This window comes from Catharus ustulatus, chromosome 1 (genome assembly GCF_009819885.2).
Source record: "Catharus ustulatus isolate bCatUst1 chromosome 1, bCatUst1.pri.v2, whole genome shotgun sequence".
NCBI lineage: Eukaryota > Metazoa > Chordata > Aves > Passeriformes > Turdidae > Catharus > Catharus ustulatus.
In genome coordinates, this window is record NC_046221.1 from 36,492,965 (window position 1) to 36,516,969 (window position 24,005).

General features: G+C 35.4%; 1 protein-coding gene across 4 annotated transcripts in view; it reads right to left on the minus strand.

The window, feature by feature from the left end:
• Nucleotides 1-884: 884 nt before the first annotated feature.
• Nucleotides 885-24,005, minus strand: part of ANKRD28 (ankyrin repeat domain 28) — a 122,271-nt gene continuing 99,150 nt past the window's right edge. For 3 of the 4 annotated variants that reach the window (XM_033053583.2, XM_033053574.2, XM_033053565.2), the window contains exons 13-28: nucleotides 23,508-23,576; nucleotides 21,820-21,960; nucleotides 18,449-18,560; nucleotides 17,796-17,822; nucleotides 16,819-16,893; nucleotides 15,644-15,845; nucleotides 14,140-14,227; nucleotides 13,640-13,757; nucleotides 12,847-13,066; nucleotides 11,740-11,827; nucleotides 11,560-11,643; nucleotides 10,905-11,050; nucleotides 10,668-10,750; nucleotides 10,447-10,529; nucleotides 8,070-8,161; nucleotides 885-2,888 (exon numbers count right to left, since the gene is read on the minus strand). In XM_033053583.2, the coding sequence (XP_032909474.1) occupies nucleotides 2,602-2,888; nucleotides 8,070-8,161; nucleotides 10,447-10,529; nucleotides 10,668-10,750; nucleotides 10,905-11,050; nucleotides 11,560-11,643; nucleotides 11,740-11,827; nucleotides 12,847-13,066; nucleotides 13,640-13,757; nucleotides 14,140-14,227; nucleotides 15,644-15,845; nucleotides 16,819-16,893; nucleotides 17,796-17,822; nucleotides 18,449-18,560; nucleotides 21,820-21,960; nucleotides 23,508-23,576 (1,915 nt within the window). In that variant the 3' untranslated portion in view covers nucleotides 885-2,601. Of the gene's footprint in view, nucleotides 2,889-4,594; nucleotides 4,700-8,069; nucleotides 8,162-10,446; nucleotides 10,530-10,667; nucleotides 10,751-10,904; nucleotides 11,051-11,559; nucleotides 11,644-11,739; nucleotides 11,828-12,846; nucleotides 13,067-13,639; nucleotides 13,758-14,139; nucleotides 14,228-15,643; nucleotides 15,846-16,818; nucleotides 16,894-17,795; nucleotides 17,823-18,448; nucleotides 18,561-21,819; nucleotides 21,961-23,507; nucleotides 23,577-24,005 lie in introns of all 4 variants that reach the window. The other variant, XR_004417215.2, reaches the window with a different exon arrangement.

Below are 24,005 nucleotides of genomic sequence, written 5' to 3' on the forward strand. Positions count from 1 at the left end.
CATGCAGTGAGAAATTTCTTCTCAAGAGGTAAGTAGCAAGGAAATGAAAGGCACAATTTCTGACTGACCTAAGGAAAGAAACATGTTCAACAGCACTGTTTGCTGCATGTCCCTGTATTCCATATCCAAATCTTCGACTTTTAAACAAACCAGTGAGCAAAAACTGAGCTTTTCCTCCTCTGTCACCCAGGCACACAGTGGTCATGAAGAGCTCAGCCTCTACTGCACTGCAATTTTTCCCAGCAGGACAGGAGTGTCCCCTGCAATAGTTTGTGTGCTATGGCTACAGACACCACACAGAGATAACAGGTCATCTCCAAGTCAGACAGAGGTCAGCATAGATATTAAAGGCCTAATACTATCATCCTTTCACAGTGCTTTTGAATGAACATCAAACAATTTCACCAACAGAAACATGTTACCTTTTAAATAACAGACACACCACTTGGCATTCTCATCAGGTTTCCCACAAGCATTTGAGGAAAAAATGGGCCCATGTTGCTTCAGCCTTCGAATTTAAATGGTTGCAGTGAATCCCAAGACAGGCCAATGTGGATCTGCCTGTGGCAGAAACATCACTGCCACAGAGCCACATGTGCGAGATTCAGAGAGAAGACAGCACAGGAATCACAACCTCCCTGAAGTCCTCTAACTCTGCGCAGAGATAAACAATGAACACAGGCACAAATGGTTAAGAAAGCAATGTTTATAAGCAAGACTAAAGGAATAATGAAGTAATGTAATATTTAAAATTACTTTTAAGTAGCCCACCTTCACTTTAGAACTAAAATGCTGGCAAAGCCATTGAGATTTTATAAACTCAAATAGTTCGACAAGAAACTTTGTCATTAATTCTTAGTACATACAAATAAATTATTCATTAGTAGAACTCACATTTGGGTTTTATTATACTCTGTAAAATATACAGGAATCTTGAAGTACTGAAAGAGTGCAGGTAAATACAGTATTCAAGCAGTCACTATTTCTATGTACATGCTCATTAATTCTTCAAAAACCCCACAAAATTATCAAATAGATCAAAATATTGTCCCATGTTTCCACACTATGTTCAAAAAAGCAGCTGTTAATTTACAATATCAAAGATTTCCAGTTTCACAATACAAAAAAAGGATAAAAATGAAATTGGAATCAGTTTGTAGTAATTTATTTGTACTTTGCAGGACACGCAAGGATTCCTTGCATGTACATAAACAAATTCACTTGAAAAGTAACAGTTATAGTTGAAGCAGAGCCAAATAAAGTAAATTCATATTTAACAGACAAAACTTCAGCTTACTTATGTCAGTTTTTCATTCATCAGGCAATTAAAAAAACCACAGTAGTCTGTTATAAATTAAAAAAAAAAATTGGGCAAGTCTGAACTACATTACAGGGACCTGTTTCTGCTGTTTATTTTCTAAATGGAGCACAACAAAGATACACAGCTCTTCCCACAGACCAGACACTGTACTTTTTTCTCTATTAGGGAATTATACTTTTAAATTCACCTCCCCTCCTCCCTCCCCCTCTGCAAACCTGGGATTAAAAAAGAAAAATGTGACGGGGATATACAATTTTAATCTTACATACAAATTTATGATGTAAGGAAGTAGATAAATTACTGAACTCTCAGCCACAAGAGGGTTATCAAGACATATCAATTCAATTTTTTATGCAGTTTCATAGTTTCCAAGTTACTCGTGTATTTTTAAATTAAGAAGAATTCCATCCAAAACCCAAAAGTTTAAAAAAAAATTCTGTAACTGTGCAACAATTACTTCTTCCCTCCCACATCTCCCACCCCCCCTTCCTTCCCTTATTACACTGTACATTTTTCACCCTGACTTCACCTTGTTAGCTGGTTTAATTTTAGTATTATAAAAGTATGACAGATCATTTTCATTTCACCTGAAAGAAAAATAAAATAAAACTTAAAAGCATATCTGCTTTCTGTCATGGTACATTTAATAGTGTCGGAAGGCTTTCAGATGATTTAAAAAAAATAAAATTCAACATTTAAACCCAAATTTAAGCTTCTTTTCCAGAAGTAATTAAGGTTTGGTTGAAATAACTTCTCAAATAACCTATTCCAGTTTCCACAAAAACGTATTTAATTAAAAAAATCTTTAAGTTATTTGGTCCTTTGGCAATTTGCAGCACAAACAATGCCTACTGTACCAAACTAATTTATTGCCTTCAAAATGGTTTTAGGTTTATTGAGAGCATTTGAATCTAGCATCTTTTCTCTTGTACAATAGTGTTGTTCATTTACACCAAGTTGGGTGCCCAGTCTGCAGGAATTACTCCTGGCACCAAAAACAGAATGGTAGAATACAGTTAAATAAAACAGTTTTGACATTCTTTATTTTTCTTTTTTTGCCATGGATTCCAAGTACTTTTTCAAGAATTTATGCTTCTTCTGCAAAATATGCTCTTAAAAATCTTCCTAGAGTCTCACAGATTTTTTTTATATGCAACCACGATAAAAAACATCTTCTCAAAGGTGTGTCCTCCTTCCGTATTCAAACAGCATCAGCTTTCTGATAGCATGAGTCTGACCTTCCAGCGTGAGGGTTCACTCAGACCTACAAAAAGTATCTTCTAATAGGTCTCAGAATCTGAGTCATTGAGCTCGTCTTCTTCTGTGTAGGGATAGCCACCTTCCCTGCCAATGTTGTTGAAAGTACAGTAGGAGCTGTGGTCACTCCTCATGATTGGCAAGGAGTCAAAGGTGACAGTTTTTGAGGTGTTGGTGTAATGATTAATGGCATTGAAGGTGAGGGAGGGCAATGTGCTGCTCGATGAAACAGGCATCATGGTGGCCAGGATGAGAGCCAGGCAATCGGCCACGTCCTTGTTGGGCGCACAGGCCAAAGCCGGCGTGTAACCTACAAACCAAGAGAAAACAAAACCTTCGTTTAAAATAAAGACCATGGACAAATTTCTCCAAGTTCATACATTCTGTCAGCTGCAAAAGTATTTTACATTGCTTAGTTCCGCACTGTTTAAGAAACAAAACAAAACAAAAGGAATAAATGCATTATCAATTAGTATTTTTAAACTTCTGGTTACAAAACCAATATTGAAATTAATGGGCTTTGCAAAAAAGATGGAATTGCTTTGTTAAGCACAGCCAAACACTCTAGGCCAGTGAGAAAAGCCCAGATCTGAAAATGGTGAGGAAGTCACCTAGCTGAGGAGAGACAATTAGAAGCAGCCAACAGGGATAGGTGATGGCATTCACTAAAGAGCTACTGCACAAACTACAGCTCAAATGTTTCTTCATCCAGAATCTCCACCACAGCTGTTCATCACAGACAGTTACTTTAATAATACTGTGCCATCTCAGTAACAAGCTGGCTAAAGGATCAAGGCCAGTCAATTGAAGAGGCAGAGCGCAATTAACCTATACTTTATTGCAATATTCAATAATATAAATTATAAAGCCAATGCCTAATTTTTATTTGCACAGTATCAATTAAGAAATCCAGAGAAGTTTGAGGAAATGCCAGCTGGGTTAGCAAGCTAGAACTTGCAAGGAGACCTCTTGGTTGCCCAACTAGTCCAACCAAACTTCTGCCAGGCATTGGTGCTGTGACAACCCCCAAATGCAGGAGGTCTCAGGCTATGGAATGATTTGCAGTCAGGTCAAGTAGCTGTGACATCTCTTCTGGGTTTCTGTGGCTCTAATAAGCCTCCACCATTGTTCCTTCTGCAGCTTCCCCTTCTCTGTGTACTTCCCTCTATTCTTTCAATGTCAAGAAAAATGCTTCAAATTCTCCTCAGCAGAGATCCGTGCATTGCTCCTGTCTTCAGGCTTAACCATTCAGACGACGCCTGAGGGTGAGTTCTGGCACAGGTCTCAGTGCATCTATGGCACCAAGGGACTGAACTTGGTGGTGCCACTGGCAGCCCTAAAAGCAGGGCAGTCTCCTAAGTACAACCACAGATCACAGCTAATTCTGCTGCCAAGAGCAGGACAAGTTCCCCTTCCTGGCTCCACCTGGCAGTGTCTGCCCAGGTCACCCTGCAGCATCTCTGTGTGTGTGGGACAGAAATGCCCACAAACGAGCTCAAAAGGAAGACTCATATTCAGGTACATTTGAGAGTCTGAAGTTCTGCACTACCCCAAAGTCCACAACTTTAAGGTGCACAACATCCAAGTAAAAAGCACACAAGTAATTTTAAATAATAGATGGCTTTAATGCAAAGTGCATGATAGACTTCTATCCAGACTCTAGGAAGGCCCGGAAAATAAGGCAATGCTCATTCTACCAGCAAGTGTTTCAACTACTTCAAAGGAATCATCTTTACTTTAGAAGTAGGTCCAGATCAAGTTTTAGGCTAGAGCTCAGGAGCAGTTACTGTACTGTAAAATAGCACGTAAGTATTATACCAGAAAGCACATTATGGAAAATAACTGTAGCTAGAAATTAAGGAAACAGCAAGCAGGGGACAGTCTTGCAGTTGAACTATTTATTATTTGCTCAGGACAGACCTTGTGCTTGATGCTTTGAATAGAGCAAGACAAGAGTCCCTGCCCAAAGGAGCACACAATCCAAGGAAACACAGATAAGTCAAGCACAGAACGCACCAGCTGACCATGCGATAGGGCCGGACAGAAGTGCAGCGCAGCGGATGTTTTCATTGTTAGTAAGGTACCACAGCACTTAAACAGCTCAGAGTTAACAGTGACAGTCTGCAGAAGAGATACATTTTGAGAGGATTCAGAAGCAAGGGCCAGAGCTCGCCACACCTGGATCATGACTGCATTTCAGGCATGTAAGGCAGAACAGAAGGCTCAGAACCGATACTCAGATGCACACCATTTAATATCTACAGTTGCTAGAGGTTGTATGAAGGTAAGATGACACACAAAGTAAGTTTATTCATGTTGGTCATATTCCTCACCATTCCTTTCACTAATGTGACTTGATAACAGTTAACAAAAACAAAAAACAAAACAAACAACAAGCAGACACCTGCTATTTTTAAGAGTTTTGTTTGTTTGCCCCCTTCCCCCTCCCCCCTTTTAAAGACTTCTAGGGTCTTGAATACTCATATTCTTTCTGAAGCAGAGCATCCCAGTTCATCATAAAAAGGTCAATCTAAGGACTAAACAAAATACTTGCTTCTATTAGAAGTTCTCTGTTCTCTAAACACTGTGTTTATAGTTAATGTACAATTGTAGGTCTCAAGCTTCTGGCTTTCATAAGCAGGAATGAAATACCCCAGTTTTATTCTTGCCTTAGACATAGCATGACAAAGTAACTGCTTACACCACAGGAGGCTGACATCTGTGTCTTCCACCATATTAACTTATTTTAACTCTACTACATCAAATTCAAATTTATAAGAACAAACTCTAATTTTATGTCACATAACTGCAGAGTGATAACTCATAAGTCAGGGAAACAGCAGATATAAATACTTTATATTTCCTTTGAAGATAATGTTGGCAAATGAACTGACTCCACTGAAATACTCTTACCCAGCTCTCCTGTAATGGTCCCCAAAATCTGCACTTGTACCTGCATAATGCTTCACAGAACAACAACAAAATATTTACTATCTTCATTTGTAGATGGGGCAATAGAAGTAGAATGATAGACACTGACTTAAGGCTGGGGCTCCCCCTGCCCAAACACAGAGCTGCTCCCTCCCTTTGGTTTGAAAGTTGCTAGAAAGGCGTCTACAGGAAAATCAGGGGGTTGTTAATGTGGTCAGTGCAATGAGAGTTCTCAGGATCAACTGAATGAGGTATTAACACTAGGAAAGAGATGACAGTCTGAGGCAGAAGTCATCTTACAAGCACTTACAGAAAAATCCTTCCAGGAAACTGGACATCTCCAATATAAACTGAAGTACAAGTTAAATAGTAAGGAAAAAAACCACTAAAAACAAAAAACCCCTGAAAAGTTGGTTGAGTGACAAAATAAATCTTTATATGGTGTCAAATGAAAGAAAAAGCCTGGAATTTCCTTTTAGACAGGTAAATTTGCATGAATAATGTCCAATTCAACAGAATTTTTGTAGATAAAGGTGATGGCAGTTTGATGATGACTAGTGCAGAAAAATGGGGAAAAAAAAAAGAAATTTGAAGAAGAACTGATACAGAGCTGAGAATGAACCCTGGACACAACTGCTTTCGGGAAGTATATTGGACAGTTAAACTGCTGTTTCAGCTGCATTTAATCTCCTAATAACCAAGCGGATTAAATTTTTTCTACTGACATTAGTTCTTAAACAAAAATGATCTCACCACTTTAAGAGATGCTCTATGACAAAAGCGGCATGACTTCAAATTTAGAGTTTTAAAAATTTTGTAAACTATTTATAAACTGACATGCAGGTAACTGGAGTGATGCTGGTTTTTTTCAAAGCTCATATTTTTCAATAATGATCTATAGCTCAGATATAGCAGCAGAGGACTGAATTTATACAGCTATAGATACAAATAGGGACTGCTTGCAAAAAGTCAATGTAGTTTCTACAGAAAGAGACAAATTCAAAAACAAAAAGTGGATCATCACTCCATAACAGCTGAGGCTATGCTGGTTACATGTTCCATTTATCAAGACAAGCTTCCATGTAAAAAACTAAAACTTTCTAAAACTAAAACTAAACTCCCGTATCATCTAATTCTGTATGAAATGCCAATCTTGTTTGGCAGATCCCTGAACTTATCTGGACTATGCCAGAATGACAGTGTTGTGATCCAAAATATTCCACTACCTACTTCTTCAGTCAAAAAAGAATTCATCAAGGCTGCTTGATATATTCTCAAAGCTGCTTAAAATTTTATAAACATAGCAATTGCTATTAGAAAGAACTACAGTGGGGAAAAATATTAGATAACGCTCAGACCGACTTACTTTAAAATTTAATATGTGAGCAGAATTAAAAAGAAGATTTTTAGATCCCCAGGCTGTCAGGGTACTTTGACACAAATGTTTTTCCTCTGTTATGTCAAAGATCTATCCTAACAAGGGACTGGTTGGCTGTATATGAGAAGCCCACAAAAATGCAAATGCCTCCAGTCAGCATACATGTGATGAGAAACAAAAAAACAAAACAAAACAACAACAAAAAAAACCCAACAAAAAAACCAAAAACAAATATATATATATATATATATATATATATCTATCTTCCTATCTTTTCATTTTAGGGAGTTTCTTTTAGTGCTTACTCTAGTGACCTATTTTAGGCAAGGAATGATCTTTAAGTCACCCATGTCACATTAGGCAGTGCAATTTGAGAAACACGCAAAGTCACAGTGAACATTAAAAGAGGAAAAACTTTCCAAACTGTAAATATAATTAGAACTATTAATGAGGCCCGTCACTTTTGTAGTAAAAACCTAAAAACAAATCACACAAAGCCAAAAAGCAAACAATCCATTGCCTCACCCCTCCCCAAATCCCAGCTCTTTCATGGCATAAGAGACAGAGCCTTACATATTTAAAAGCACAGCTTCAGAGGACCACAGATATCTTACATGAAAATACGTGAATTAGTCAGTAAATCTAATTTTCTTTTGTTCTTAGAAGATGAAGGATTTATTCTTGTGATAAAGCAGTTACTTCTTACTACTTTGTGCCAAAAAACTCTGAAGAGCCAGAAGCTTGAGAACAGTAATTGTGAATTGTAAATCACCCTAGCTTTTAAAAGCTAACACCAATATACCTACTGTGACAAAACGAAGAGCAATTCAATCCAGCTTCTTAACAGCTGAAAGTAATATTTTACTTAGAGTATTATGTTTTTCTGACTATTTTTGGTATGCCAAAGTGAGTGCATTTATAGGCGCATCATAAAACTACTTTTATAGTGCATCATAAAACTACAAATGCAAACCTAACATTTCTGTGCTGTGACTTGCATCGTTCTGAAAGTTTTCACTCTCCCTACAATTCTGCTGCTTTGCTAAAATGATCCACCACCAATGCATTTTTTTCTGTGAGGGCAACCTACTGCAAGGTTCATCTGAAGTTTCCAGAGTCACTGCTTTTCAGGGAGTTTAGAACCACAGTTCCTTACAGGGAAACAAAGTTAGATTTTCTTACCATTTTCATCTACAGCAAGTACACTTGCTCCCTTCCCTAAAAGCTCTTGAACTACAACCGTTAGTCCATTTCGAGCAGCAACATGCAGAGGTCTGTGAAGACAAGCAAACTCATATATAAACCTTAGAACAAATCATTAAGTAAGATAGGTAGCTTGCATCTAGTTAAATGCAATACTTCTATGTTACTTACACATTATATAAATATTGTAAATGCAATGACTAAGATGGGAAACTCAGCAAATCTCTTTTCTTATTGCAAAGAAACTCTACAATACCAATTGTGAACTCCCTTCCTTCCATGGCAGCATGGAGTGAGAAAGCAGCTGCTAGTAAATATGTGCCTGCTTAAGGACTTTATCATGTTAAAAAGTCAGAAACACTTGGCACCCTACTGTTGATAAATCCCCCACTCAACTGCTGTAACAGATACTGTCACATCTGAGAGTTACTGCATATCACTGCCATCAGTCACTGGAGCTCTAACAGCAGAGTGGCAGTTGTTTGTGATACATGCAAATGCTCATAAGAGATGCAGAAGCACTTTATCAATCTGCCTTCTAGAAACCAATATATTCCATTATGATTAGAGATGAAAAAATATTTCACAGTATAATGCATGAAGCAAGAAAAGCAAATTATTTTTCAAAACCTCAAACTACTAACCATAAGTCAATTTTGTGTTGACTTGCTCTATGAAGGAAAGTGTATCTTTATCTCAAATATTCTAATTATATCTTTTTCAAATGCAACAGTTTTTCAAAATTGGTTCCCACTGGATTAAATAAAACCTTACTATCACTCAGCAGGAAACAGAATAATCAGTTCACTTCCTTTCTGCTTTATATTGTTCTTCATTCATTCTAAGATTTCTGAAGTTGTTTGAATTAACTATAAGCTATATTTTGAGTTGAAAATAAATGCCTTACTTAGATATCAGAAATGCAAAAGATATAAACTGGAGCAAATGTATTTATGGTGCTTACATTCAAGTATTAAAAATTCAAGAACGACCACACTCCACAGATATACTGAAAAATGTACAGTAATTAAAATAATTTTAATGTAGAGACCAACAATTTTAATGCTTATCTTGGCACAAAGAAGGAGATTTTTTAAGCTGTTCAGAAAGTCAATTTAGTTATGAAACATTTCTAAAGCAGTAATATTTTAAACAACTGTTAAAACCTTGCAATTTATATGAACTCTCCATGGAGGTGCAAACATATACCTATTTTATCCCTTGACATCTCTTGATCAAACTATTTGAGCCAAGGCATGTGGGTGGAATTACATGAGCCTGTGGCAGCATACTTTCCCACATCTGTTCCCATCTCCTTTTTGCTTTTCCTTCTCCCAAGACATCTTTGCTTAAAGCTGGAAATGAGGCAATCAATCCTTTCCTGCTTTCTGGTAATTTAATGCTGCCTAAGGTGCACCATGGTGAGCAGCAAAAGCAAAGGAAGAATTCTTACTATTTTAACTCCTTAATTCAAGCAGATCTTAGGGAATACTTGGAAGCACTGTATGAGCTTGAATACAGCAAGATTCCAGAAGGGATGTAAGGCCAGAATAATACACGAGTTGCTTACAAGTTCCAGTGTAAGGTGTTTTTTGGTGTTTTGGTTTTTTTTACTAGATGTGATAGCATTACTGAAGCAGTCTAATAATTCATGTGCATAACTCAGCTACACATCATGTGTGAAGTATTCCTTGTAACACAAATGCATTCTCTAAAAGGAAAAAACGCAGAAGAATCACTTTAGTAGAAGAATCACCCTGATTGGTATGACATACCAACATTTCTAAGGTTTCCTTCTGATTCAGGTTAACCAAATAGGTATAATTCTACTTTAGAGATTATCAGCAGGAAGGTTTAAGGATATTGTGTTCTCCATGATATTTAATAGAATTTAATGTTTCATCTTTGAAACATGAAACAGAAAGCATGCTGAAGAATAAAAGCACACTTCAGGCAGTTATTTTCAAGGTTTTTTTTTAAAGTAGCTATCTCTGAAGACCAAGTCTTAGTTTGCCTCAAGTTGTTAAATGAAGTAATTTTTAATTGAAAAATCTGGATAATTTTTAAAATAGAAAAGTGTTAATTCACAGGTCATCTCAGTGAATTGCATAACTCCACACATGAATCACAATCATGTAAGTTTTATTTATCATCCTGTTCATCTACAAGAAAAAAAATCTATAGTTTTAAGTACGAGCAAAATACCATTTCAATCCCAAGTTGGTTCAACTCTTGGTACCTATTAACAGTTAAAATTCAATGAATTTGAAAAATAAATTCTGAAAAATATTCCTATTTATGACCAAGATACACACCAAGAACTCGTCTTTCAAACACCCTCCCTGCTGATACGTACGTTTGCAAGGCTGCATTGGTGGCATTGATGAGGTTTCTATCTGTAATCTTCTCCAGGATTAACAAGGCACTAGTTTCATGACCCTTAACATAGAACAGACATCTGTCACATAACAAATATTCTTCACAAATTGCTTTGAAAGTCTTTTCAAAGTAACAATACTTTCAAACAGTGCCTGATAACACAAAGCTCAGCACTGGTAAGTCAGACCGTGCACACACCTTGCTGCAAGCCAAATGGAGAGCTGTGTTCTTAGAACTGTCTTGCAAAGTCAGATCAGCCTTAGCACTGCTAACCAGCACCTCTGGGGAAATAAAGACTTGCATTAAAATCTAAACAACAAAACGGAAACAGAATTTTGACAAAATATATTCACAAGAATGTTAACTGTAAGGCTACTTCATTCACAGTAAGATTAACAAAGCTGAGAGCAGAAATATATAAAGCTTTCTCTTTACCAACTGTATTCGTCTGTCCATTTTCTGCAGCCATCATTAAAGGTGTTTTCCCAGAAGAATCTACAGCATTTACTTGAGCACTGTGACCAAGCAGAAGCTGTAGACACTCAACGTGATCTGTAAAAGCTGCTGCATGCAGAGGAGTTCTACAACAGATCAAAAGACAATATGGCCATGTTCAGCCATGCTTTCTACTGTATTCAAAGGGGCATCCCTGGCTTTGATCCTACAAATCCAAAAGACTGCAGTTTCTCCCACTGATCCTTTGTAATCAGTATTGCTGGAGTTGTGACTGCTGCCTTTAAAAAGTCCCTTTCTAGTTTCAACTAACACCACCCATGCAGTTTATAACAAAGATACAATTTGATGCTGCAAAAATAAAAGATGCATCATAAAGCTCTATCCACAATAAAATTCAAATGCTCTAAGTTGCCTGTATAATAAAAAGCCAATTCAACTTTACTGAATCAGAACAGGATTTTAAAAATCTGAAGTGTATTTCTAGCACAGAATAAAACAAAAACCTTCAAAGAATAAATTTGGGGGAACAAGGAATTAATGTTAAATAGCAAATACAAAATCCCCAAACAACTGAAGAATTTAGCACAGCCACTGTATGACATTACAAACATTCTTTCTGCATTTACACTCTTACCTTCCTTTTGAATCTGTTGAATTTACAATACCACCACCTAGCGTATCAATTAACATTTCTGCAGCACCTTCATTGTCATTTATCCTAAAATGAATTAAACAGACTGTTATTTACAGAATGATAAATCTTTTATTAAATATAGCAATGAAATTTATGAAGAATAATTTTGCACTTCCTTACACAGCACAATGCAAGGGACTGAAAGAATTTCCTTCCATTTTCTGAAAAACTTCCTGTTCCAGGAGCAGCTCTACACAACTGTCGTGACCTAAAGCAAATGTAAGAGTTAGGTACTGAAAAGAAGGGAAAAGGTCTAACTATAGCTTGCAATGAAAAATATGCATCTAAATTAGAATAAGCAGTATTGTACTTGAAAATTTCAAAGAAAGACTGGTTATATTCAACAGGACTACATTTAGGAACCAATACATTCTTAGAATTCTGAAAAATCAATCTGACATGTAATACTGTAAACTTTATGAGATTTATAAGGTATCTCATGCTTCCAGGCATCTGGAAGAACATCCAGAATACCTAATTTAATTCTTTACACCTCTGCATTTCAAACTCTTCTGTACATTCATCATTTTGTCTCTATGAAAACAACACCATTTGAGGTTTATTTTTGTTCCACATTTAGTTGAAATTATCACCCAGCTGCATCAGCTCAGTAGTTATTCACTTAATATTAATTGTTGAAATGCAGGTTTAATCTCTTCTTGATTTTTCTCTATCATGTTGTTCAGAGATGAAATAAAAAACAAACTCTACTGTGTTCTAAATGAACACACAGAACAAAATCTTTAGCAAAGGAGCTGAGAGATTTTCCTGCATTTTAAGGCCTCCCTCACTCTCAAATCCATGAAAAGCATCAGTGAAGAAAAGACTAAATTCTTATTGAATCACTTTTATATACTTGAGTTTCTTATGCTTACCATAGTTGATATGAAGCAAGTTTAAAAAGAGATTTAATCTGAAACAATTCCTCCCTATGAAAGTTATTTTTTTGGGATGTGTGGCACATTTCTATTCAAAGGTATTAAGCTGAATTTCTTTAAAGACTCCTTGAGGCTTAAAAGTAAGATAGTATATGACAAAAATGTAGGACAAAAGTAAACATCTCTTATGTATTAGATGTTAATACATCCCTCTTCAAGATGTCATTTTCTCTCATTCACTGCAAGGAACTGAAAGAGGACAGTCTTTATAAGTTGCTTTTGTAAGCATGAATAACTTTTACCCCATTATCAACGAACAGCTTTAGAGGTGTATTTTAAAGCATTTTACCATTATAGCAGGCCCAGTGCAGTGATGTATAGCCGTGATTGTCTGCCATTGCAGGTGCTGCATCCACAGAAGAGGCTGATTGCAGCAGAGCTCCCAGCACACCTATATGGCCACATGCAGCTGACAAGTGGATGGGGGTCCGTCCCCTACAGTCTCGTAGTAAGGACTTAGCACCATGTTGTAGCAATGCCTCCACACATTCCTCATGCCCAGTAACTGCCTGTGAGAGGGAGACAGGAAAGGGCCAGTTTGAAAATATTCACGTGTAAAAGCCAAGGTGTATTACTAAAGCAAGCAAACCTCAGGCAAATTCTTGCATTTTTAAAGCATAGCAAAATAAATTGTTATTTTTATTCCTGAAAACAGCCATTCTGTTGGAAAAATAGCAACGCATTAAAAAACTTATGACAAAATATTTTCTTGGAATAACACTGAATGAACTACTAATCTCTAGGGCTCATTCAATTGTCTTATTTGGCAGACACTATTAAAACAAAATATTTGGTATGTGGCATACATCATGCTTTTCTTCCTCCCATTAATACTACCTTCCTTCCAACAAAAAACTATACTCTAGGACCTCTCCAGTCAACCATTTACAGCAAGATTAGAAGGAAATTTTGAAGGTAGGCAGTAAACAGGCAGAATTGTCTTTTGAATGCAACCAAATACAATTAAAACTTAAAATGGTAAGATGAGAATAATGAGAAATTCATTAACACTACATATTAAGTCTTTATTTGAAATTAGCATGTAGGAAACTGGGAATGAAACAAAGGGAATATTCTCTTACCCCTCTATGTAATGCTGTCCTTCCCCACTTATCTTTGGCATCTACATTTGCTCCTTTGTTAAGGAGTGAATACACACAGTCAGTGTGCCCATTGAGAACTGACAACATCAAAGGAGTCCTAAGCAGAGACAGAAAGAAAGTGGAAATTTGCACATGGAAATTTAACAGACTAGCATTCAGCTCAAGTATAACAACTGTTATCCTTCCAATCACCACTGTTAAGATTTACATCATCAGTGACCTTCCACTCATTTGCTTTTTAGATTGGAGAAAATAAAGTAACATGCCCAGTTCAGAAGTCCTGATTAAATAACTTAGAATCCATTTTTACAGCATCTGCGCAGTAAGACACATTTTAGTTTCCTCCCAACTGAACATTTTTCACTCCCAAGTTTATGTTTACTGCAATAATTTCCTTTTAAAATAAGTAAAATATTTGCTTTTTCTTTTGCGAAATGCAATAACTTGTGTAGAACAGAATGTCCATCATTTAAACTCACTGTCCATTTCCATCTTGAATGTCCACTGCATTCTGTGGTTCTGCATTTCCTATCAATAGCCGCAAACATTCTGAATGACCATTTGTAGCTGTAAAACATGATAAAAATATGGAGTTTATATTAATTGCCTTTGAGTAGAGTGCTAAAACACAACGGCAACCTACCTGCTCAGACTAAAGTCCAGTAGCTTGAAAACCCACTGCACAGCTTTACCATTGTTATAACTTATAGTAGGGACATTAGAAAATAATTTCAGAAATCAGGTATTCTCAACTGTACATGTCAGAAACAACTGATTCCAACTATAAATTGCCAACAGATTTTTAAAAGTTATATATATATAAAAATGAGGCTGCACATATTAAAAGTAATTGGAATATGTGCTTATACAACATACACCAGAAGGAACATGAAAATATGGGAATTAGCATAATTTTTGCTTGTTTTAAGGCACCAGCAAACACATACTTAGCAAATCATAGTCAGATTTTGTTAGCAAGTGTAGCATGTGCATAGTTATAAAATAATAATGGAAATCACATTTAGAAAGGGGAAGGAAATGTAATGCATAGATGTAATAAACCAAGCAGTTAAAAAAAATGGAAAAAGAGCAAACAGAAAATTGAGAAATCTAATTTAAATGCAACTCATGAAAGATAAATGATTGCTTCATGGAAAGGAAATTATTTCTGACCTACAGCTGCAGTATTCAGTCCACACAACCACAGTGACAATTCATGTTTCTGTAGCTGACAGACATGCTTAAAACAAGCTCAATCAAATAGAAGAATGCAGCTTGTGCTCATGGACAGCAAATAAAGTGGTTAGAATGATGATGTTTTGTACATAATGCTCATTTTAACTGCAACACTTCTGTAACACCATTACTATAAATGCCAAATTTAATAACCTTATTTTTAATGCCAGGAAAAAAAATAAGACTATAGTGTGGATTCTAGACTCCGAGAAAGGCAGGCCTAGAGATGTTTTCCAGGAAAGTCAGCAAGAAAATACTGCAAAGAATTGCTGGTATTTTGAAAATGCTCAGGAGTCCTTTAAATCCTTGGAAAAAAATCAAAGCAAGTTTTCATGTCTCTTCTCAAACTGCCAAAATTCTCCAAGACTCTAGTCATTTTTAGAAACATTTTACTGCCAAGCCAGGCAATGCAATTTGCCTATCTAAATTTGGGCCTGCAGCTCGGGCTGCGTGAAAGACGAGAAGAGACACAGGGACGTGGTCACTGACACCTGTCAGCACAGCCAATTGAATGGACAAGGACAATGCATCCTTCCAGAGGGAAGTGTGGGACAGCACTCCTTGGAATCAACTGGTTTATTGGATTAATACTGGCTCCTCCCTGCAATTCTTTTGCTGCATGTTTCTAAGCACAGCATATAAAAGTCATCCTCTGTTCCTAAACATTATTTCTTAGAACATTAATGACAGAGACTTCTAAACAGATTATCCACTTCAAAATTTTGGAGGTTAGTGACTAGCACATACCTGCAGCATGAATTGGAGTCCTCTTTACAACATAATCTTTTACCAAGATTGATGCTCCCTGATTAATGAGCACATCGACACATTCCACGTGTCCCTTAAAGGCAGCAAGATCCAGTGGTGTCCTTCCATTGTTATTCCTCACATCAAGGTCAAGCAGTGAATGTACCAGCACTTCCAGAGCTTGATGGTGGCCATGATAGGCCTACAACAATAAGAAAATTCTTCAATTTTCCCATCCTTAACATTTTCCCTTTCTTGCTAGAACTACATAAATGAAACTGTAAAGAGATTATTCTTATTTTAGCATGCAGAAGAGCAACAGAAGCAGCACATAAGTAGTTACAACAGTTACAACTAATTTAAAAAATCCCACCATTTCAGCTAGAAGGTTGGTGGGTTTTTTCTATTTTAATCCTTACAGTGAGTAGCTGCAACTACTCTCAGAAAATAATGTCTTCAATCTGCATAAATAAAAGTATTTTGACTACTGCACATTTCATCGCTTTATGTTGTAGTTACATCATTCTCAGATTATTTCAAGTGAGGAACATAAGTAAACTTAAGTAATTCCTTTTAGCTTTTTACATAAGTTACTAAAAAAAGCACCTATAATAAAAAAGCAGTACAAATAGCTTTCATTTACCACTATCAAAGATTATTTTTTAATTTGGAGATATATATATATTGCATGAGACTTAGTATATTTGCACAGAGTGGTTTTTCAATTGCTTTAAATTCAGTGAAAAGATCAAAGCTACACATTGAGCTGGTTACTCTGTATTTTGAATATTTTTGGATAGACAGAATTTCATCATTGTCCTACATTGCTCCTTGTGTAAATCTTTCTTAAAGTATTGGGGACAAACATTTCTCATACTAAACAATTAAGAGAGTAAAACAATGTAATGATTAAAAAAGTCATAATTACTTATAGAACAAGTCTTATTAAAGTTTTATTAGCATAAATTTTAATTAGAAGATTCCACATGAAAGCTGTTTCATGAAGCAAATTTCAAGTGGCATGCAAAAATCATCCTGTATATCTCAACCAGGAGTATTAGTAAATGTTTGCATTTTGTTTATTAAACTATTTTGAAAAAATCCAGCATGAATAAACCTGTGCAACAACTGTTTGCTACCAGATGAGCTGTCATCAAAAAGAACTGAGAACTTACAGCTAAATGCAGTGGACTTATAGGCGCTCTGTTGTCTGTGTCATTCAGCATGTCAGCGCCTGATGTTTCCATCAGCTTAGAGAGAGAAAGTCAGAGTGAGTGCAAAAACCTCTCACCTTTGAAACAACACTCAGCAATAATTGCTACAGTTTCCCATATACACAGATTGAAAAAGAAAAGGAGAAAAAGTAGGAATAGTAGTATAGAATTACAGATGTCCTGATCTTCAACCTTTTAGAGTTTGAATCAACTGCAACACCTCCCCTATATTCATGGTCCAAACCAAGTAGTTTAATTTTGCATAATGTTGCAATAATTCAATCAGAAACTAAATTAAAATTAATACATTTTCTGAAGTAACAATATGAAAGATGAATACAAAGGGAAGACAAGGATAGGTGACAGTAGCAGCAGGAAATAAAACCCCAAACATCAGCCAAGTAAGCATTTTGATTAGGTGAAAAATCAGCAAGAAAATGACATGAAAGGCTAGAAGGCAGGATGGATTTCTCAGAACAAGAAAACATTTCTCAGAGAGAAAAAATGGACTCAAAAAAAGTAAAAGCATTATAGGATTAAAATATCTATGTATATACATTTCCATTTGTGACTTTCAGATGTGTTCTAAAGTTATACTTCTGGGTCTTTTTCAAGACCATATTTAATTAAGTACATTAGTATAATTAAAACATTAAAAGTATTTGAAGCACACCGAATACATTCCAATGACATTGTCATTATCACACTTTTATATCATGGCCATCCAACTGCTTAAGTAAAAAACCACATGGCTTAAAAAATAATTTCCTATTTTGAAATGATAAAGTCCAATCAAATCTAAATTGTAGTTGAAATTAAATAATACATTCATGTATTGAATAAATGGATGAATAAGTCTAAAAAATAAGCAGAATTTTTTAAACTACATGTTCCCTTTTGCTCTATAGTAGTACTTAAAAAAATAAGAATACACTTACAACATCTAGCGGCGTTTCGCTTGCAATCTGTAATTAAAAACATTCAAAATTCATGTTTGAATACATTTGAATATTAAAGTGCAACTTTAATAAAAATACTGAAGTTGTATAACACAACATATCAAATAACATAGATATTTTTGCAAAGGGAGCAATAAAAAACTAACTACAGCTTTATTATCTGAAAATCTGTTATGTGGTCAGTAATTACTGCAACTACATGAACTACTTCATAAGGCACTCTTTCTTTACAGGTTTTCCCCACATTTTCATTTGCTCCTTTCAAATAACATTAATGAAATTTCTTAGAAGTTCTCAGTGGGATAAACTGTGGTTATTTTATTTCAGCCACCAGTAAAAAAAATAAATTAGTAGTGTAGTCTAAATTAAGAAACAAACCAAAACTAATGTCCCACATCTCCAACCAGTTATCTCTTAATCTCAGAATTTTTCATCTTTTTAAGCCAGTATCTGGTGTTCTAGCTCCTCACCTTGCATCTATTATAGGAACACCAAATGCTTAAATTTATCTGCTCAGAGACTGAAAAACAGTATTGACCCAGCTGACAGCCAAGGTGGAGGAATCCCCTGGCCTCTCCATCACACCCTGTAAGAGCAGCTGTTACTGTTTCACCTAGGATATGTTCTCTTACCAATTCAAGACATAGGCGATGACCGTAAGCAGCTGAATAATGAACTGCATTGTATCCTTGTTTATCCCGGATCCCAGGGTTGGCATCGTTTCTTAGCAAGTATTCCAGGCACCTATTCAAATTGACATATGCAACCATGTATCTAAATGCTGAATTTCAACTTAATGCTAAGTGATAAATTGTTCCAATTCAACTGGAAAATAGAATACAGCACACAGGGACACTGATTTAATGTACAATATTGGCTAGGACTAGAGAAAGCTACCTCATTACATCAAACATAAAGGTCAATCACAAAGCTTCAAAATTTGAAATAATCCTTCTCTGCAGCTGTCCTGCATCTTCTGAGTGACCCGACTTGGTTAAAACTAGTATTTCATAGCTACTTGCCTCCTAGCTAACACAGCTGCAGTTACCTTTGCTAATATCAGTGATTACTATTTTGTATGCTTTTCTGCATTAATCTCTTCTTCTGTATGTTATATGGAAGGAAGAGAAACAGTTCTTCATGGTGGCACACCATAGTAACACACACACACACGCGCCTCCACTACCAGACACTATTTAAAAAATTTATTTATACAGTAAATATTCAGTTCTTGTCATACTTGTATCTTCCCATTCCTTACTTTCACTAGATAAATTTATAAGACATAACATGATCAGCCCAGTTTCAACCACACTCACCCATGAGGATGGGAAACAGGGGAGTCAGTTCACTCTGTTTCACTCTTTTCTCACAACTAGTTTTCTGATTTTAAGAGACTCCCTGTGTGCACACGAAATGATTGCAAGCAATAACCCTGCTGTCTCATATTTTCATGTTGTCAATCATTACAGCAACATTTTCCAAAGTCATGATCATGACCTTGAACTTGCTGATGAAGTCATTCATTATTCTGAAGTGTACAACGGGTCAACATGCCTTCTTCTCTCTGGGATCACTAAATACTTCTTTATCAGAGGTGCACTCTCACTTCCATCATTTTTTGGCCAGCATAAACAAGGACTTAGTATGTAGTGGAAAAGCAAAAATTTCTTGAGTTTGAAAGAATAACGTATGTAACGTAAGATGTAAGTAACTTTAAAACTAGTTCAGTATAGCTAATAAAAAGCTACTTGTAGACCATATCTATGTTTTAACCAATCAATTGAGGTTTTATTTGTCCAGTACACAAATACCTGGATTTCATTAATGACAACTGTTGCTTGCATGTTTTTGTTTGAATTAAAATGAGATGAGATTTATGAAAACCCAAAGACAAATCAATTATTTTCATTAAGTAAGAATTAAAGTTCTTACATTTCATTTGTCCAATCAGCTAACCTTCTTTTTAATTTGGATCAGTAATTTTGTGTTAGCATTCATGGTTCATTAATAAATATTACATGTCACTGGTTACGGCTACCTAAATTTCTACAATACACTAAATACGCTGCATGGAGCCAAGTCTACTAAAAATCCTCAAGTACCCAATCTTTCCAGTGCAAACCAGATAATTATTTTTGATGGTGTTTTGCATCCAAGAGAGAGATTACCTTTGCATCTTTTGCATACTTAACTGTCCTCAACAGGTCTCTTAAAGGGGAGATTAAACTTTCTGAAAGCCCAAGCAAATTAAATTTATTTCCCATATTTTTATTGGTACACTGTCCATTAGAAAATTATAAACGGAATATATTCGCCTTTAAGATGCTGCTTATTCTACCTCATTGTGAAATCATGTTTTTCTCTCAAGTCTTGGCAAAATAAGGCTTCCTGGTATTTGTTCCAGATCAAAAGCATTTGTTAAAGATACAAAATACTTTCAAGCGGGAATAAAATGGACAATAATTTTCAACAAAAACATCCCTGTCTCTAAAATCCGTCTTTAAAGATGTCTGAACAACGACCATAAAATTGCACATGAAATATCTCTGGAATCTTATGTAGATGGTTTCCTGACATGTTTTTTTCCCAGGCTTCATATTCCAACTCCAGTAACCATTTTTAACTTCATTCCTGTTTTGAATGAGCTGAGCAGTACTGGTTTTCCAGCTGTTACTACTCGTCTTGGTGCATCAATATAAAAAGTTTCCCTTCAGGCCATTCAGCTTTTCAGCCTGTCTTCCAGAGACCCAAATGTTAATCAGAAAGGCAACAGCCCATGGGTTCCAGAGATGATGCTTTGAGTTACCTCACAAAGCTCTGCAGTACTGTCATCATCATTCCTACTTGTGCCTTTTGTAAGACAGATGGCAAAACGATGTCATCTTAAAAACCATTATAGTTTGGAGGTTTTCAGAGCAACTGTGAAGCTAAAATTAATCCTAGCTCAACTTGTAAGAGGGCAATTAAAGTAAAATTATCTCAGCAAGCTGCAGCAGGAATTGAAATTACTTCAAAAAGTAGCAGACAATTTAATTTTGAAATTTGGCTTTACATAAAAAAGGCACATTCTTCATATATAAGTTAAACAGCCATTAAGGTATTTATTTAGCCTTCAAAACCCGATCTATAATTTCTATGCCACCTAATTCCTATTGCTGCCTCACCCTTTAAAAGGTGCTGTATTAAAAACCAGATTACTTGGCATGAAGCAGCACTTTCTCCAGGGAAGGTGTCACTGCGTGCATGTGGAATGTGCTGCTGCACACCACGACCTGCCCAGGTGAGTGTGTGCACAAAAAGTGACGCCTTTCTTGTCTCCTCAATATATACAATGTCTGGAGCTTAAGTAAACTCATCAGTTTGGTGCTACCTATATACAGTTTGCATATAAGCATTTAAGTCATTAACAGATATGTCAAATGTGACTTTGATTAGAAAATAAATAGATGTAAGAGATCAGTGGATTTATGAAATATTCTGGATGCATTTCATTAAGAAAAGTGTAACTGCATTATAAAAATTTACACTATCAAGAGATAGCCATGTTTGGCATTGCAACTCTGGTTTACTCAAACATCAAATAGATAAAGCACCTTCTATTGAAATACCAAGTTCATATCGACCCTTCATTGGAATTTGATTTTATGGCAAGATGACCCTACTGCCCATAACTAGCTTAATGACCCACACAAAGGATATTTACTCAACCACTACATAGCAGATGGGATTAAGAACTCTATTCCCAATTAATTCCTGATTTAGGAAATCTGCATTACATGACATACAATTTTTACAATTCATTTCCCCGTTGTTCATTTTTTTCCTCTGAAATTTTTTTTTTTACATAAAATCTTTTGTATACAATGCACACACCACTCTCAAGTTTAATCTTTAAAAATACAAGAAATGCATTTGGCAAATCTGAAGGCAGAACACACACGAAATTCACAGCTCAAATGTTCCTAATGAGAAAGGCTTTAGTACAAAGCATGCCACTTACTTCCCATCTGTGTCTGATGCAGCTGCATAGTGCAGAGGTGTACAACCCCTCTCATCAAGGTCATTCACACTAGCTCCAGATCCCACAAGGGCAAACAGGCACTGATAATTACAATTGGCAGCAGCATAATGGAGTGGAGTTCTTTAGTACACATTTAAATAAAAAGTACAATGGTAAATAACAGCAAAATAATATTATAAAGACAGAAAAAGCAAAATAAAGTGAAACTTTAATCCTCTCTACGTTTTTAAATAATTATTTGTGGTGAAAAATGCATCATTACAGTACTAAAGAATAGGAGCATTTTCTAGGGACCACTTAACAATGCTGAACAATATACAGCAGATTTGCCAGTCAAAATATGCACAAACTTCAAATTAAAGGAAGCTTAAAGTGAATTTTCTTGTGTAAACTTAGAGAGGGAAATTCAGTTTACATTAGAAATACTGTTTTCTGTTAAGTAATTTTAAGCCACATGGAAAAATATGGACAAATCAAAAACTGCACAACAACTGAATATAGCACAAATAAAATACAACAATTGCACGAACAGACATTTTTATTAAACAAATCACAATTTTGCCCAAGAGAGAAAAACATTATTATTTATTTTTATCTATACTGAAATAGCAGAAGCAGTAATATTCCTTGACTTCTTGTAACAAAACCATGAAATATTAGCACTGAAGTATAATCTCAGAGAAAACTCATCCCAGCTTCAAATAAATAAATATTCTCTAAACATGCCAGTTTAGCCAAAATTTTTAAAATACCAATATGACTCAGAATTCCATTTTCTATTTTTAAAAAGAGACTGCTGCTATAAATATTTTGATTTTGAGGAGATAGGCTCTTTCTTCTCCCTTAAAATGTCTTTTCCCCATTTCTCTCCATTTCAAACTAGTATTTTTCATCTGCTGAAAAAATTGCTCTATTCAACATGAATGTTAAACCAAAATCCAAACCAAACCAAAAGGAAACCCCAACTTTCAATGACAAAAGTTGTGACAGAGAGTTGTTCTTTTCTCAGGAAATAATGGAAGTGGAGTTTAAAGCAAAATACAACTTTGGGCCCATATTTTTTTCTTTTAAGTCCTGCTCCTGCTTTTCACATCCCAGAAAATCATATTTTCCATTATGTGATGTGAGATTTTACATGAGTACTGATCCTGCCATCTAAACTTAAATAATCCTATACTAAAAATAGAAATTAATGTCATTCCAAAAGAGTTCAGAGCTCAAATAGGGAAACAGAAAGGGATGGATATTATGAAAGGAAAAGGTGAAGCAGTTATAATAAAATAGTAGATATTTTAATAAGAGAGCTTAGAAATAGCCACAGTTTTATAGATTTGACTAATACATTATTTGGAAAACATTAGTAATGTCCTTGGATGACAGCAATTTAAACACATTAGATCCTTGCTATAAGGAAAAAAGGTCCACAAAATTATAGCTGAATGTGAAATTCAGTCTTTAAAAACAAGACTAAACACCTACCTAACAAAACAGGATTATGAAATATGTTTGTGACTTTTAAGAACATATGCTGCAACATTGTCTATTAGAGACATCATATCATTAAAAAAAACATTTAAACTGGAACACAGACTCGGACACATATCAATAAGCTGCCACTGCAATACTTTTAACAGCCCTTTCCAATATAAAAATCTGGAATATCTTACCTTCCAAATCTGTCCTTTTTGTTGAAGTCTGCACCAGTATTTAGCAGAAGATTTAGGCACTCCAAATTCCTATTAAATTAATACACTATTACTTGTGATTGCAAACTTTATTTCCTTAATATTGGCCTCTACAAATATCAGAACTGCTACACATGTACATCTCATATGTTAGTTTTAATGGAACTAAACTATAATGTGGAATTTTTGGTATATACATTTCTGTATGCAAAAGAGATTCCATAATTTCTGGCCCAAATCAATAAAGAATATGAATTATTTCAAGACCACATATATAAATTTAATTGATACAAAATGGCATGCATAAAGCACATAAACATGAACCTAATTCAATTAAAAATTCAGATCTTATAAACAAACAAACAATAACATCTGCTTGTCACATGCTTTTGCTACCAGGATTCCAGCACAAAGGCAAGATTTTACTGCATATTTTTTAGGGCCAAATGTAAGTTGAAACATATATATTTTACTTTTTAG